At 42.8% G+C, this 15,428-nt stretch overlaps 1 protein-coding gene across 4 annotated transcripts in view; it reads right to left on the bottom strand.

The window, feature by feature from the left end:
* Positions 1-15,428, bottom strand: part of NPHP4 (nephrocystin 4) — a 106,849-nt gene that overhangs the window by 76,482 nt on the left and 14,939 nt on the right. For all 4 annotated transcript variants that reach the window (XM_072977752.2, XM_020800015.3, XM_020800018.3 and 1 more), the window contains exons 5-8: positions 10,501-10,673; positions 8,942-9,006; positions 7,827-7,976; positions 564-691 (exon numbers count right to left, since the gene is read on the bottom strand). In XM_072977752.2, coding sequence (XP_072833853.2) covers positions 564-691; positions 7,827-7,976; positions 8,942-9,006; positions 10,501-10,673 — 516 coding nt within the window. The remainder of the gene's footprint in view (positions 1-563; positions 692-7,826; positions 7,977-8,941; positions 9,007-10,500; positions 10,674-15,428) is intronic.

The following is a 15,428-nucleotide window of genomic DNA, read 5'->3' as shown; positions in this document are numbered from 1 at the left end:
TCTGAAGCAACTGAGAATAACTTTTGTAACAACAATTAATTCTTCCCCGCTCCAAAACTGAGGAACAAATCTGGAATAATCTATGCAAAGCAATAACCATTACAGATAAAGTAATGCAAAGCAAGAGAAACAGCAGATCTCCTGAAGCTGTAAAATTGAGACAGGTCAGAAAACCCAGGTTTTCCAGAATATGGACCACCTGGCCTCCAGATTTTAATGTGCTGTTTGTTTCAGCTTAGGAGACTAGAAAGAGACAGGCTGGTTTGCTGCAGGTGGGACCAGGAGCCACAAGGCAAGAATAGATGGTGCAACAAGATTACTCAAAACTTACAAGGGAAGGAGGGAGGGATTACTACCTGTGCATCTTTCACCTCTGGGGCTGAAAAGGCTAGTGTCAATACCTAGGAAAGAATTATTTTGAGTCTGATGACCAATAGTCAAAATTCACATTGAAGAAGAAATCCATTTTGAAATGTATATATTCCCAAATTTGTTTCTGTGTACCATAAGATCACATCCTTCCCATTTTTGCACTTGCCGATTTTTCATGTCTGCAAATGTACCTCATCACTCATGAGCAAGTCCAACAGCTCCTCCTCAAACTTCTCCAGCGAAGGGTACAGGTGGATGGAAAGCTTCTCCAAGTAGCATGTCACGGTCTTCATGAGTCGTGGCTTCTGCAAGGGATCCTCTGCAAAGACAGTCGTTGATGACGGCAGGGCAGCCAAAGGCAAGCTTCTGCCCTCCACACAAATGGAAGCAAGGACAGTTCGAAGACAGCTCAACATTGCATCAAGCAGAAATGTGAACCTTATCCTTAGGCTGATTTCAGTGTCAACTTTTAATCCTGTCTACACACGCTAAAGCAGGTGTGAGCAAAGTGAAGTTCCCAGTGCCCTTCAAACTTTTTTTTTCAAAAAAGGAAGAAAGAGAGAGAATGCCTCTCCTGGAAGCCTCCCGAATCAGTGACTTACCTTTGAAATAGGCCATGGGGCATGGGCAATTTTTCCTGTTTAGCCTCTTTGAACAGGCATTTCTTAAAAATCAGAAGCTGAGCTTCCAGCCATCTTCAGACCCTGTTCTATATTTCTTCCATTCATTATTTTCCTTGTCATTTGTGCCTGCTTGTACTATACCTGGAAGGTCGGGTGGGGGGAGGGACTGCAACACAGGACCTGCCCCACACCAGCATTAAAGGTTCTTTTACTACTGCCCAAACTGCCTTTTGTTGTGATTGTTGATTATCTCCCTGTTGTAATTTTCAGATACCAGAGCACTCAGAGAATTTTACCATTAGTATCTATGGGTGGGTGTGTGTCTGAAATCCACAGCCTGAGATTTCTGAAGAAACGTTAGCTTTCCATACACATTATCACATGCCACTTTGTTTTAACACGGAGAGAAACTTAGTATGAAATATCATATAGCTGCTATTCATGTTTATCATACAAATATTTTCAAAACGTCAAGGTTTCGGAATGTGAGAATCAATATTCAATGCAAGGGAAAAGAAATATGCACAAGGACACTAAGACTACAAGGCTGCATGGGAATGGATTCTGGCAATTTTTTGATGGGACTATAACTCATAATCCACTGACAACGTTATCAAGTGTAATAGGTGATTCATTTATGACAATAGGGAAGATGGGTTTAGGACTTGTGTAAGTAGAAACTGAAGCAGCCTGAGTGCAATATTGGAAAATGGATGTGATGGCCTCTGACTCCAGCCGGCTGAGCAAAATTCTTGAGATTGCCAGAATTGACTGAACTAATAAACCACTGTAATAGAGGCTATATTCCACAAGACTTAGGAGAGAAATGAAATGTGTTTCTCAATTATTAGAAAACATATTGCAACAATTGCTACCACAAAGACACATTTCTGTGATTTAATATCTACTCTACATTTGCTTATTAACTGTTGAAATAAATGTTGTGTAAACACTGCTACTGGAGAGGCATATTATGGTAATTTAATATATACGACATGGGAGCTATGCTTGCATTTGTCTTCTCTTCCCCTCGAAAGTAATAATCACTAAATCTTTTTTTCTTTAACGTACTGATGTATGCCTTGGTGAGGAGATTCATTGTGCAGCCCCAGATGCCATTCTCCCTATAGTAACAGAAATGACAATGGGTTTTGAGACACCTGAAAGATGAACCTGCACATTCTGGCATCAGGTTTTGTGGACTAATATGTCAGATGGAGCTAACAAGGGTCCCCAGGCAAAATATGAAAGCCATTCAAGAAGAACTCTCTTGCTGAGATAAAGTAAAGAAGTGGTGGAAGACCAGTGAAAGAAATAAAAGGTCAGTTTTACTTGCTATATAAATGGAACAGGACGGAAGAAAACCAAGAAAAGGCAAGGATTAAGCAAGGAAGACTGGCTACAGGGGCATGGAAGCCTATTTATGGAAACCAACACGTTGCAAAAATTTTGTAAAATTTCTGGAGACCCAAAGACTTGCACTGCTTGCACCTGAGAATGTCCTGGAAGATGAAATGATATTCAGAATGACTCAGGCTCAGAAACTTGACTTTTCTGAACCTAGGGGCTTCTATCCTTCCTTGCATGCAAATGATGCCTTCCACATTTCCTGTTGTGTACAGGAAATGCTGGACCAGACAGGCCTTTGGTCTAATCCAGCACGGTTCTTCACATGGTTATACCCATAAGAAAAGCCATCCTGTTCCCCGAGAGCAGGTGGGCGAAGATGGGAGCCCCAACACTTCACATAGGCTTTCTGCTTAGGCGTGCATCCCTCAATTATGGTTTGATTGCATTCAATGCAAAGGATGCCTTAGCCTATTCAGATTCTGTTTGACCCTACTATTCTAATATGAAACTAGCATAGGCATCCTTCAGTCTCGAGAGACCCTGGTAACGTGCTCTGTATCGAAGAGTGTCCTCTCCAGAGCATGAAGCCTGGGGAAAGTAATATGGAGGATAGGTTGTTACCCAAGCAGCAGATCCCCCCTCTCCACATTGTTGAAATGGTCCAATGGAAAGGCAAGAGCCAACAGAACTGGTTCCAGCAACGTCGCAGGAGTTGGCAGAACGACACAAACTGCCTTCAGGACTCCAGCTCCAGATTTTGCCTCTAGGTTAACTTTTGAAGCCTTTTCCATCAGTGGATATAGCCACAAGGCAGTGGAGGTTTGATTCTCCTAGATGGGGCTGCCTTCCATGGCTGACGAGCCCCATCTACCCAGCCTGCTCTCTAATAGTGCAGAAGTATGATCCGACCCTTAAAACTTTCCTGCCTCCCAGGTATATGCAATTCTAATTGGCTTACCTATTTACATATTAGGGTCAGAGATAGAATCAAATAATTTGAGAATTTCCTGGGACACCCTCATTTAAATTAGAAAGCCCCACCCCCTAGGCTCCACCCCCAGGCCATGAGGTGGGAGAGTCCAAAAGAAAGCCCAGCCCCCCCAAAAAATCCTCAGCAAAATATGAAACTACTTTTTAAAATACAACCTATGAAACCTCAAACCTGAAATAAACTGGTTAGCTTCAAGAATGCTACCGTACTCTCCCCTACCCCCAGGTTTTCAGACTTCATGGCTTATAACTGTTTTTTAAGAAGCACTTCAAGGGTCTTAAAGGAGACTCCTTGTATATCCAATAGTCTTGCATGTATGAATCAGCTATTTATTAATATCTGTCTATTACTTACATTCATGTCCAGCTTTTTCTTCCAAGAGCACAGTATTTATTTATTATTATTTTGTGTTAAATATTTTTACCCCTCCTCCTCCTTAGAAAAGGACCCAAAGTGGCTTACATTACTGAAAGTCAATATTTAAGAACAAAACAATGAATATACAAAGGTGGCATACATCATTAAAAGGCAATATCCAAAGCTGTGTCATATAATGATAATAAACTCAGAAATGCAGAGCTGGAAGGGACCTTATGGATCATCAAGTCCAGCCCCTGTCAAAGGAGGGCCAGTGGGGAATCGAACTTCCAACCACAGCCAGAGACCTAAACCACTGAGCTATCTGGCGGTTCTTAACAATTCTGTAATGTGGGTCAAGCTGAGAGGGAGAAAATGACTGATCCAATGTCAGCTAATGATTTCTGTGGTTCAGGAGACATGAACCCGAATCTCCTGACTCCCCAGCCCAAACTTCTGAACTATTGTGATACCACTCTGGCTCAACAACATGCCCTTTTCTTCAGCATAGTTTTAGCACAAATGAAAATTGTCCTACCACACTGGAAGGTCAAGGAGGGCAATATTTGTGCAAGGCCCTGGGGGAAAAAGCAATAAGGTGAATAAAATCTTGTTCAGGGGAAGGGGGGGAGTAAAACACCTCCCACATGAAAAAAAACAAACCCACAACTTGCATACAACTGATCAGAAAGAATGCTAAAATCGCTGATGACATCTGAGCCCTGCAACAGAAGTGCTCCAGGCAACAAATTGTACTGTTCAATCATTCCAAGACAGCACATCAGGAAAACATGGGAACAGCTGTTCTCCCTTTGGCTCAGCTCCTCACACTTCCCCGGGGGCAGTTGTCAGGAGAAAGTTGTACTGCAATCATCCACTCTTCTGGTCCCTCTGCAATTGTAGAGTACCAACCATAAACTAGAAGGCTAAGAGCAAAGCTTAGAACATTTTTAAAATGATCTCATTGTTTTACATATTCCTTCACAGCAGTCAGATTGCTATTGATATGTACCTGACAACTGTGAAATTACAGCCCCAACTACGGAAGGGTAGAGAAGCTGTCCACAAGATAGGCCAATCAAGGGGTCCAACAATAAAGCTTGGAAGCAAAAAAAAGGGGGGGGAAAGGAAAGGAAGGAAAGAAGGAAGCTCGCTAATGGTACTTGAAAGGGTTTTCAGAAAAAATATAGTGTCAGGGAAGAGGGAAATGAGTTCAGAAGATGGCTGGGAAGGGGATTTGGGGGAAACAAAAGAGGTTGGAAGAGATGGTTGGGTGCCTCTTCTGAGCTTTTCAAACTGGCTAGGAAAAACTACTCCAGATTTTTTGTGACAGTGAATTACTCAGGGGCAAATTTGGATAGCTGTATGTAGTCAATAGCAGAGCATGAACAGAGGAGGCAAGATGGGGTGGCAGTGTGTGAAATAAGCAAGCCCAGTCCTCCCCTCTTCTGTGCTGTGCCAGCAGCTCTGCAGAACCCCCAAGACTCTCCCTTCAGCTGCAGGATCCATCCATCTCTATTACACTAATGGAGGCCAGGGAGGTGTGACCTGCTCTAAGACTCTGCACAGCCACTCAAGTGACTTTGCTAGAAGCATCAAGGTTGCTAAGCTCCTTGTCGCTTGAGAAGTTTTGAGGCCAAAACAGCAGTGAAGTGTGAGATGGATGACTCTTGTCAGAAGAGGTGACTGATCAAGCTTCTTGAATTCCCAGGACACCGCTAGAAAGAAGAGCAGAGCTCTTGAACACTTGGTGGGACAGTCATCTCAAAAAAAAAAAAAAAAAGGGATGCTGTAATGTTTTGCTGGAATATATTCTACAATTTATAAAAGAAAGAACAATGACCACTACTATTCCAGAATTATCCCAATTTGTTCCTCTTTTCCAAATTGGTTTCCGGGACAGGCTGCAGAATTCTTGAGCTAAAGAAAAGCATTCTTTTTTCTTCTATACTTGAAGTACCTGAAGTCTTCACACCAAAAAGGTCCCAGAAGCAAACAATGACATGAGCCGGTGATTAAGATTCTTTTACTCCCTAAGATCCACAACTGAGCACTATGGAGCCTTCCACTGTATAGTTAGCTAAAGCAGCCCCGATGACATATAAAGCATCCAGCAACAGAAAGAAATAATATGTCTTTGGTTGCTGGAGCGGTTTAAGAGCCACGGGAAGTGGCGGGAACAAGACTTTCTAACAAATTAGCTTTGCTAACACTAGAATCTGCCTTAATTCAATTTTGGGAGCCAAATATACCTTCTCAATTTCAGGGAGGCTGTTATCTGAAGCTTCAGTGTATCAAATTACAGGGTACATTTGGCTGGAAGTGCCCATTTGAAGCCAATTTCAGGCCTCCAGCTCTTTTATGTCCAGAAACCAAGTAGTATTTACTGCTGAGCTGCCTTGGATAAAGAGAACAAACAAGAACGGAAGCGGCAGAGTTTTTAACTTTGGAGGACACTGGTTTTCTTCAAAGTAACACATCCCACTTCAAGCACCCAGAACTGGCCATTAGTTACATTTATAGCCCACATACTGTACTTCAAAGATTCAAGGAAAGTGGATAAAGGGGAGGGGGAAATGAAGTAAAATAAAAAGCAAGGAAATACACAATAGGATTTCATTAGAATTGTTCAGATTTCATCTACCGTTTCCCTAATAAGCCTTAAAGCCTGGACCACTCAGGGAGGTCTTCTGACATGTCCAGAATTTGTTCAGCCTTGAATTTTAAAGAGTTTCCAGTTGGAGGCAAGTAGCCAGTGGCCACGAAGAAGAGCCACCCTCATCTCCAGCCAAGGTGCCGCTTTCGCTTTACCAAAAAGGAAAACATAAATCTCCAAAACATAAGGAGGAAAAGAGGACATTGATTTGCATATACCTGTGCATGCTCATTTATATCTAGAGACATGAAATTAGAAATTATTTTCATGACTGCGGCTTGGTGCATTGCATACCTGCTGCTAAATCTGCAGTCCAGGATGGGCAAATCCAAGGCCCATGATCTCCAGTCCCACAGCTCTGTGGTTGTCACTATAAGGACAGCCCTTCTAGCAGTGAGATAAATGGCCCACCTGCAGCCAAGCCTTCCCTAGAGCTCAAAGTCATTAGGAATCTGGTCGTTGATATTTAAGTGTGATTCAAGAGCTCCAGACATGAGCTCTATGGAAAGTTTACAGAATAGTCAAGAATACTCCTACCTGGCCTTGTTTTGGCAAGGCACTGGGCCAGATGATTAAAGAGTTTCTGGTTTTATGTGTTTTCAAAGGCTTTCACGGCTGGGATCCAATGGTTGTTGTGGGTTTTTCGGGCTGTTTGGCCCTGTTCTCCAGAACATGGCCAAACAGCCCGAAAAATCCACAACATCCGTCAGTTCCTGGTTTACTTGGGGTACAAGCAGTTTGTTTCTCCCAAACTCTTAAAAGTCTGGACTGTCTAGTGATTTAAAGCCAAGCTCACAAATTAAGAAGAGAAAGCACAAGTAAACCAAGTAAGTTTTACACGGGGGAAGACCTCATATACTCCTCCAAAAGTAAAACAATAAATAAGCACTGCTTCAACTAAAAGACAACAGTTTGCTGAGAGCATTCAAGCGCTTTGTCTTTAGAGATGGAAAGAGGGAACTGATTTTTACATCCTTAAGATGCAACCTGATAACTTTAAAGGTACCCTGTATGGTCTAGTGGATAGATTGACAGACTAGGACTCTGGACATCAGGGTCTGAATCCCCACCTGGCCATGGAAACTCATTGGGAGAGTGGAACTGGTAAAAACTGGTAAAAACCATTCCTTAAATATCATGCTTACCTTGAAACCCCTATTAGGTTTGCTATAAGCTGGTTCCAACTTGACAACACATGATTAACTAACTGATAACTCCACACTGTAGGCTGACTCTCCAAGCCTTTTGCTATCTCCCTTTTTTAAACTTAAGTATCTAGAGCTGCCGTGGCTGGCCAGGAAGAAAGCTGGACTTTTCTGCTTCTCCCCACAACTATTCCTAAATTCTGTAGCTCCAAGTTTGACAAAGGTTCTAAGGGGGACAGAAACCTATTTGTCCTCCTGCTGGTGGAAACACTTCAATGACCCACTAAGGGCATTACCCGCCCCTGTTTTTTTTTTTTTTTTTTTTGACATACCTTCATGTGCTGCTATGACCCCAGGGATTCTCTGCAGGCTGGACACAGGGATGTTCTCAGGGAGGAGGTGATACACAGCCTCCAAGGGTGGGTGTGGTTGCAAGGTGCACTGCAGGTGACTGCCATCCACCACAATCAAGTACTTGTTCTCTACAGAAACAGAGGAGAGCACATTTTGTAAAGGTGCAGAAGAACAATGGCCAAAAATAAGCCTGGTAAACAGCAAGTACTGGATCTTGCTTGTCATGTAGACAACAAGCTCCACTTCTCACACCACAGTTTCACTGTTGCCAGCTCTGTACATCGAACACTGGTGTCTCTCTTCTAAAGGTATCGATGCTGTCCTTCAATATCTTACTTCAGGTGTCACTATTTCAATGTTTTATGATGCCACTTTCATTATTGTTTCTTGAAATATAATAATCTGTAATCTTAGAACTGCAGAGCTGGAAGGGACCCTATAGATCCATCAAGCCCAGCCTTTGTCAAGGAGGTACAGTGGAGGGAATCAAACTCCCAACCTCTGGTTCCACAGCCTGAAGCCTAAGCTGCGGAGCTATCCAGCAGTGCATACTATGTATTCTCAAAGGCTTTCACGGCCGGGATCTGATGGTTGTTGTAGGTTTTTCGGGGCTGTCTGGCCGTGTTCTGAAGGTTTTTCTTCCTAACATTTCGCCAGTCTCTGTGGCCGGCATCTTCAGAGGACAGGAATCAGAACTCTGTCTGTGCTCTGGTGCAGTTTGTGGGATAGTTGAGTATTTCACAAAACCACAAAACGCAGCATCCATGCCAGAATTATCTATCCCAGAGGAGATTGACTAGAAACAGGTATAGCCATAGCATGTGACTACGAAGAGGCACAAGAGACAGGTCAGACAGCTTCTTCTGTGGAAAAAAACTTCAGGTTCATTCAGGTCCTTTATGTGGCAGACAGTTTAGAAATGACTTGTGAGGAGAGTGGAAAGAGAGACAGAGTAAGAGCCTCTTCTGTTCTCTCCCCAGATATACCCTTCCTCCATTCACCCCTTTGAAACTTTTTCTACAGACTTTCCTGCAGGATATTCTGGATCTAACATCTCCCATATGTCAAACTAAGAACATGAAAATCAACATACTTTCTATTGGATCCTGAAGCAGTGGATGCAAGAGGGCTCGTGGAGTCCCATGATACAGACTGAGCCTGTGGAAGAAAGAGGCAGGTTATAAGAATGAAGGTGTTTTTCCAAAAAGAAAAAGTAGATAAAACCCAGGAACTCTAATATCTAAGCAGAAAACCCAGTAGCCAAAAGATTCTTGTTTTTATGAGACAGATATCTGGATTTATTTATTTATTTATTTAATTTGATTTGTACCCCGCCCATCTGGTCTATAAGAAGGATGCTTCAGTTCTTTGCCCCTTCCACTTTCCTTACCCTTGAGGGAAAGCCTCAACTTCATCTTCTGCCAGGACTTCCCTAACTTGCTGTGCTTCTGATTTATAGCATAATCCCAACTTGTCAAGATGGCCCAGGAGCAGCTGAAGGTGTGCTGAAGTCCCAACCATCCCAGGCTTGGGATGTTGGAAACCATGAAGGGCTGCCCTTGCCTCAGCTTAACATTGTCCCTGGTCTTGAAAAAGTTTACATCTGGCATCAATCCACTCATCTTCCGCTCTGCCCCTTCCCCTTCCCTTTTTGGCTCCTCTGCTGGCCAGGCTCTGAAGTAAGAGCATTCTGCTGGAGAAGAAGAGTTCTGTCAGCATGAGGGGGATTTTTGGCTAGCAGAAGAGGCTTCAGCCTATTCCAAAGCCCTTGCAGCTGGTGTATCTTCAAATTAGGATTGCCCTGCCCCATCCTTCTTCGTCCATTTTATTTTGCTGACCCTTCTTTCTCCCTGAAACAGTATTAGCATTAGGTGTGATTTCTAACACCTTCTTATTTCACTGAATTTTAATGCATGTCATCTGACATTAGAGAGTTCTGACACCTTAAACATTTTAAAGTAACAGTCTTTGTATTTCTGGGGTATTACGTTCCCATTTGTATGTGCAAGGGTGGGTGGTGAGGAAATAACAAATGCAGAAGAAATGTACATCAGGGGAAAGGATGAGCTGAGTGTTGGGCCCTTTCTTTTAAGAACTGAAACAATATTCACTAAATTCCTTGTTCTCACTTATCTAGTTTCTTTCCACTTGAACCAAAGGATCCAAATCGCAAGAGAAGACATCCTGATGAAACATGAGGATGAACATCAGACAGCAAGAGCTGTTCAACAATGCAGGAGTCCACATCTGATGCAGATAGTGTCTCTTTCACTGGGGCTTTTAAACAGAGTTGGATGGTCAGCGGTCAGAGATTGTTTTACCTACAACTGCTGGGGGGGGGGGAGTCAGACCAGAAGACCCTTGGGTTCCCTTTCAACTCCACAGTTCTAATTCTATCTCATCCATTAGGTTCTTGAAGACTGGTATGTTTCCCATCCATCCTGAACTGAAAATGGGACTTCTGTATGCAAAGTCTGCTTTGCTAACAAGCCTTAGAACATGTTGTAAGCAAAGCACTCTGGAAGTATGCCGTGTTGACATCTCTGTCTGCAGAGACATGAGGTGTAATACAACAAGCAACACGTGAACCTTGACTTAGGGTATACAATCAATTATATCCGGATCTGTCCTGGTTTGCACCAGCATACGCACCCTTTTTCCTTCAAGCCCAGTTTTGCTGGATCAGATTTGCTGTCAAACAAACGAAGCACCCCAAAACCACACGAGAGGTCCTGTGGGGTGCCGTCCCGTCTTTGGGCTTTCGCCACGATCTCTATAATCACAACAATGCTGGGATGGTCCAAAGATGTGTGGAAATAAACAGTCTAGAGAGATAAGAAGAGAGGATGGATGAATCCAGGTCAGAGCTGGATGTCCCCCAGGTTACAAATAACATGTCCCATGTAACCCATTCCTTTTTGTGATAACTAAGGGATCACTAAGTTAAATATGAATTGTATTGTACAGTTACAAGGGACACTTTACTACTTTCACAGCGCAGCTGTAATGTTTTTCAAGTTGTTTTTATACTTCAAGGTGGGGGTGTGGACTCGCTACTGAAGTGTGTTTTGCACCACAAGGCAATGAACAGCTTCTGGGGGTTCCTCACTCAGATATTTTTCATTCATTTATAAAGTGTGCTACTTATATACCACCCCATAGTGCTTAAAGCACTCTCTGGGCAGTTTACAATTTAATTATGCAGGCTACACATTGACCCTCTCCCGCACAGCACGCTGGCTACTCAATCTACCAACCGGGGAAGGAGGCAAGGCTGAGTCATTCTTGAGCCAGCTACCTGGGATTGAACCCAGGTCATGAGCAGAGTTTTGGCTGCAGTACTGCAGCTGAACCACTGTGCCATGAAACTCCCTATATCTCTACTCTGCCTTTCCACTACGAAGTAGCACTTAAGGTGGCTTACTATATATCTATAAAAGAATAAAAACAAGTGAAACCCAATTTTAATCATAAAATCGAGGAAAACCTTCATTGTAAAAACTAATAATAATTAAAATTAATTATGTGCATTCACAACAGGGTAAAAATCCCTGAAAGATAAGCTTAGCCACCTCTCCTAAAGGGAAAGGGTTCCTTGTGTTCTGGCTGTTTCCTCCGCTCAGGCAGTTTAGAAGCATCATAGGATGCTGTCTAGCGGTCTTTTTTTAAACCCAGCCTTGACCTTAAGCTGACGTGTGTTGGTATCCATTACCACCCACTTCACTCAGCAGGGGCATATCATTTAACAGACTCACCTCTGGGTGATCTCACCTCCCAGGTATATATCAGGATTTCAAACACCTGAAGCCAGCCTCACTTATTCTTTGGAGTAATCTCGAATCTAGAATTAGTTCAACGGCAAATTGCCTGCTTAGGTTCTATGTTAGATGAAATCTCACTTAGAAGGGGGGCCAACAGACTGCCTAGCACAAATGTTGGGGGGGGCAAAGCACAACACAGGGGTACATGCTGTCCTAAGGCTAACTTTTACAGGCCTCGAGCCTCCCTGTTTCTCCTTTTCAGCAACAGGTTAACCACATTTCTTGGAATGCTTCAGCTTTTAAACGGGTCACAGCATTTAATCCTCTCAAACACCCTCACCCCTCAAAAAAAATGGATATACAGTAAATATCTAACCAGTCCCACTTTTATTTTTCTAACCTTTTCTTGGGCATGTTTGAAGGTTTGAAGAAGCCCCACAGGCAGAGAATTGGCTACGTACCTGCCAAAGATCTTGTCCTATTTCTTGTCTTAAGTATACTAACTTTCTTCCTCTAGGGGACTGGAGGATGGAACCGAGGTGGGGGTGGTTAAGGAAGACAAATGCGAAAGTCTAATCAACTAAAGCTTATGCCAGAAAATACTTCTTTGTATTTAAAGTGCTGCAAAGGTCCTTGTTTGTCTTCTTTGTTTCTGGATATTCAGTCTCTTCATAAACATGACAGCTAAAAACTTACTTCCTCTTAAAATGAAGTATGCTAACAATTCAGACCTACTGCTGCAACAGGCAACTGCTGGCTGAGATACCAACAACTCATCTGCGTCTATCAGATGCTGTCAGAACGGTATCTGGCATTCGTGGTAGTTCCTGGTGCTACTGGAACATAAGAATGTCTGTCTCTGACTCCTCGGTGGGGACAAGACATCTCCTGGCTTGCCAGCAGGCACTCAGATGAGATCTACCGTGTTTCCCCAAAAATAAGATATGGTCTTATATTAATTTTTGCTCCAAAAAAAGCATTAGGGCTTATTTTCAGAGGATGTTTTATTTTTTTCATGTTCAACTATCTACATTTATTCAAATACAGTCATGTCATCTTCTGGTTGCTGCACAAGGGTGGAGGACAAGGTTTCACTTACCTAGGGTTTATTTTTGGGATAGGGCTTATATTACGAGCATCCTGAAAAGTCATACTAGGGCTTATTTTCAGGTTAGGTCTTATTTTCGGGGAAACAGGGCATGTGTTCAGGGTTGCAAGGTGGTAAAAGAAAAGAAGTTAAAATGAACAGCACACACAAGCACACATCCACACCCAAAGAGGAGTACCACTTCTTGATTGCTGTGCCAGCACAAAAGATGGGAGAAAATGAGCTAATTCTGCTTCCCCCCCCCCCCCCCGCAGACCAGCGTGAACTGGAAAGCATGGGTGAAATCTCTGGCAGCAGTGTGATTAAAGAGGAGGTTAATCCTTCTATTAAAGAGTCATTATCCAAGTGTCACGAGCAAAACATTTGCTGTAATCACGGACTGTCAGGGAAGGATAACGGAGAGACGCATTAAAACACCGGCCCACAGAAATAAATCATTATTCTATTATCCTTTATTGGAAAATGATGAGGGGGGAGAAATGGGGACAAAACAAAATAAAAAGGTCAGTAACTCTCTTGACAAGCCAGTCGACTGGGCAGAGTTATGTTTGAATTTCTAAAGAATTGGGCATCTTTTCTAAAGTGGGGCCCATCATACTGCTAAGCTTCCTGTTTTTTCTATAAATGCTAACATTGATTTTGCTGACATATCCTCCTTCTTGGCTTTATCTGCACTCTAAAGGAGCTGCCAAATTTCATGTTCCAGGCCCACCTGTGAAACACTGGGGTAAAGATTTTAGAAAGAAAAAACCCTGACAGCTGACTGTCAAACTACCAGGAATGTTCTTTCAAGCAAGAAGTCAAACTACATGTCTTGTAAACTGCAAAATGCTGCCTTGGTACAGAGATCAAGGGAGGGGCTACAAGGGCCCCTGATCCATTTTGGGTTTAGGAACTACAGAACATTCACTAATTTTTACTTCATTCTCACCAGACTGAGCTCTCGTTACTTTGCAACATACATCAATCAACAAAGAATCCTCAAACCACAAAAGGTTGCTCAACTCCAGGTGAAAGTGAGATAAAGGACACTAATTTTTTTCTCCTCATCATTGCCTAGTAATTTGTGCAAACTGCCTCTGTACAAAACTATTCCCTTTTGATAAGCAAAGAACACATATTAGAGAGGGCACAGAACAACAAGCTTGATTACCGAAAAAGATGCAAATCACACCTCCACTGCTTCTAATACTCAGAAGTCCATGCAGTGAATCAGCAGTCATCATTATGTGTTAAAGCATTATAGCATAAAATGCATGGAAGCATAAAATGCAATTCTAATTAATTTTGTGTGTGAATTCTTCCCATTCTCTCTTCTCATTGATGGTTCCACAAAATACCTCACCTTCTTGAGAAGCAAGCATTATAATTTTGTGTTTCCTCATACTCAAATGAGAGGACAAGGCACGAGATTATTTGTATCTTCAGCTAGGTGATTCTGCAGTACCTTGTTTGATTTAAGGGCGAGGGGATCACGTTAAATCCTATAATGAGGAGAAGGAAGGGTATGTAAGCCACACCCTGTGTGTGCCATGATTCTCTGGAGCAGCAAATGTGGCTAAGGAAGTAAAATTCTTATGGCTAAATCTTCAAATTTGCACTTTAAAAGCAAACGTCAAGTCCTGAAGGCTATGAAGATGGTTGTTCTGGGTTTTTCAGGCCCTTTGGCCATGTTCTGAAGGTTGTTCTTCCTGACGTTTCGCCAGTCTCTGTGGCCGGCATCTTTAGAGGACAGCAACCTGTACTCTGGTCAGCTATGAAGATGACTGTGCTGAAATCGCAGAGGCCAGAGAGGTAGTTGAATATGATATGAGGTGGCTGGGAACAGGACTTCATGATCCCACACCCACAAAAGAAATTATGCCATAGCAACAGATCTGGTCAAATCAATCTGGAAAGTCAGTGGCAGCCCACATGCTCTGTGTGCAGATGTTTGTACGGTCAACCCTGGACATATTCAGTTAAGAGAACTTTTTAGCAGATGATGGAAAGATGCCTCTTCCCCTCCAGACCTGGAAAGCTACAGCCATTCAGACTAGTCAATGCTGGTCTAAACATGACTGATACCAAAGAGCTGCTAGTTTCAATATTAATTATTCAGCCTGTCTTGGTGTGAATGTAGACCGCTCCGGTATTTTAAAAATTGCCTTTTACTCATTGCTATCAACCTCTATTCCTCAGAATATTTGCTTGTTCACTTATTTGTTTGTATTATTTTTAACCTGTCTTTCTCCTTTAAAAGGACCCAAGGCAACTTACAACAATTAAAAGCATAATAACAGTGAAACCTAGTAACAGTGAATAGAGAATGAATTAATACAATACAAAATATATATATAAGCAACCAAAACACATTCAGTGCAGTAAGGCACAACAATCCATTTAAAAACCCCACTCGGCAGCCATTCACTCAAAGAAAGCTTGCCTGAAGAGAAAGGTCTTTGCCTGCTTGCGGAAGGAAAGCAAAGATGGGGTCAGCCTGGCTTCCAGTGGGAAGGAGTTCCAGAGCCTGGGAGCAGCAATAGAGAAGGTCCTCTCCCACGTACCCACCAAATGAATCTGTGAAGGCAGCAGGCCCGAGAGGAAGGCCTCTCCTGACAATCTTAACATTTGAGAAGGGAGAGGTGCTCCTTGAGGTAACTTAAGTCCACGTTGTTTAGGGCTCTATAGCAGTGGTCCCAACCTTGGGCCTCCAGATGTTCTTGGACTTC

This window comes from Pogona vitticeps, chromosome 7 (genome assembly GCF_051106095.1).
Source record: "Pogona vitticeps strain Pit_001003342236 chromosome 7, PviZW2.1, whole genome shotgun sequence".
NCBI classification, from domain to species: domain Eukaryota; kingdom Metazoa; phylum Chordata; class Lepidosauria; order Squamata; family Agamidae; genus Pogona; species Pogona vitticeps.
The sequence above is the reverse complement of the archived record's forward strand: the minus strand, read 5'-3'. Positions and strand labels throughout refer to the sequence as shown.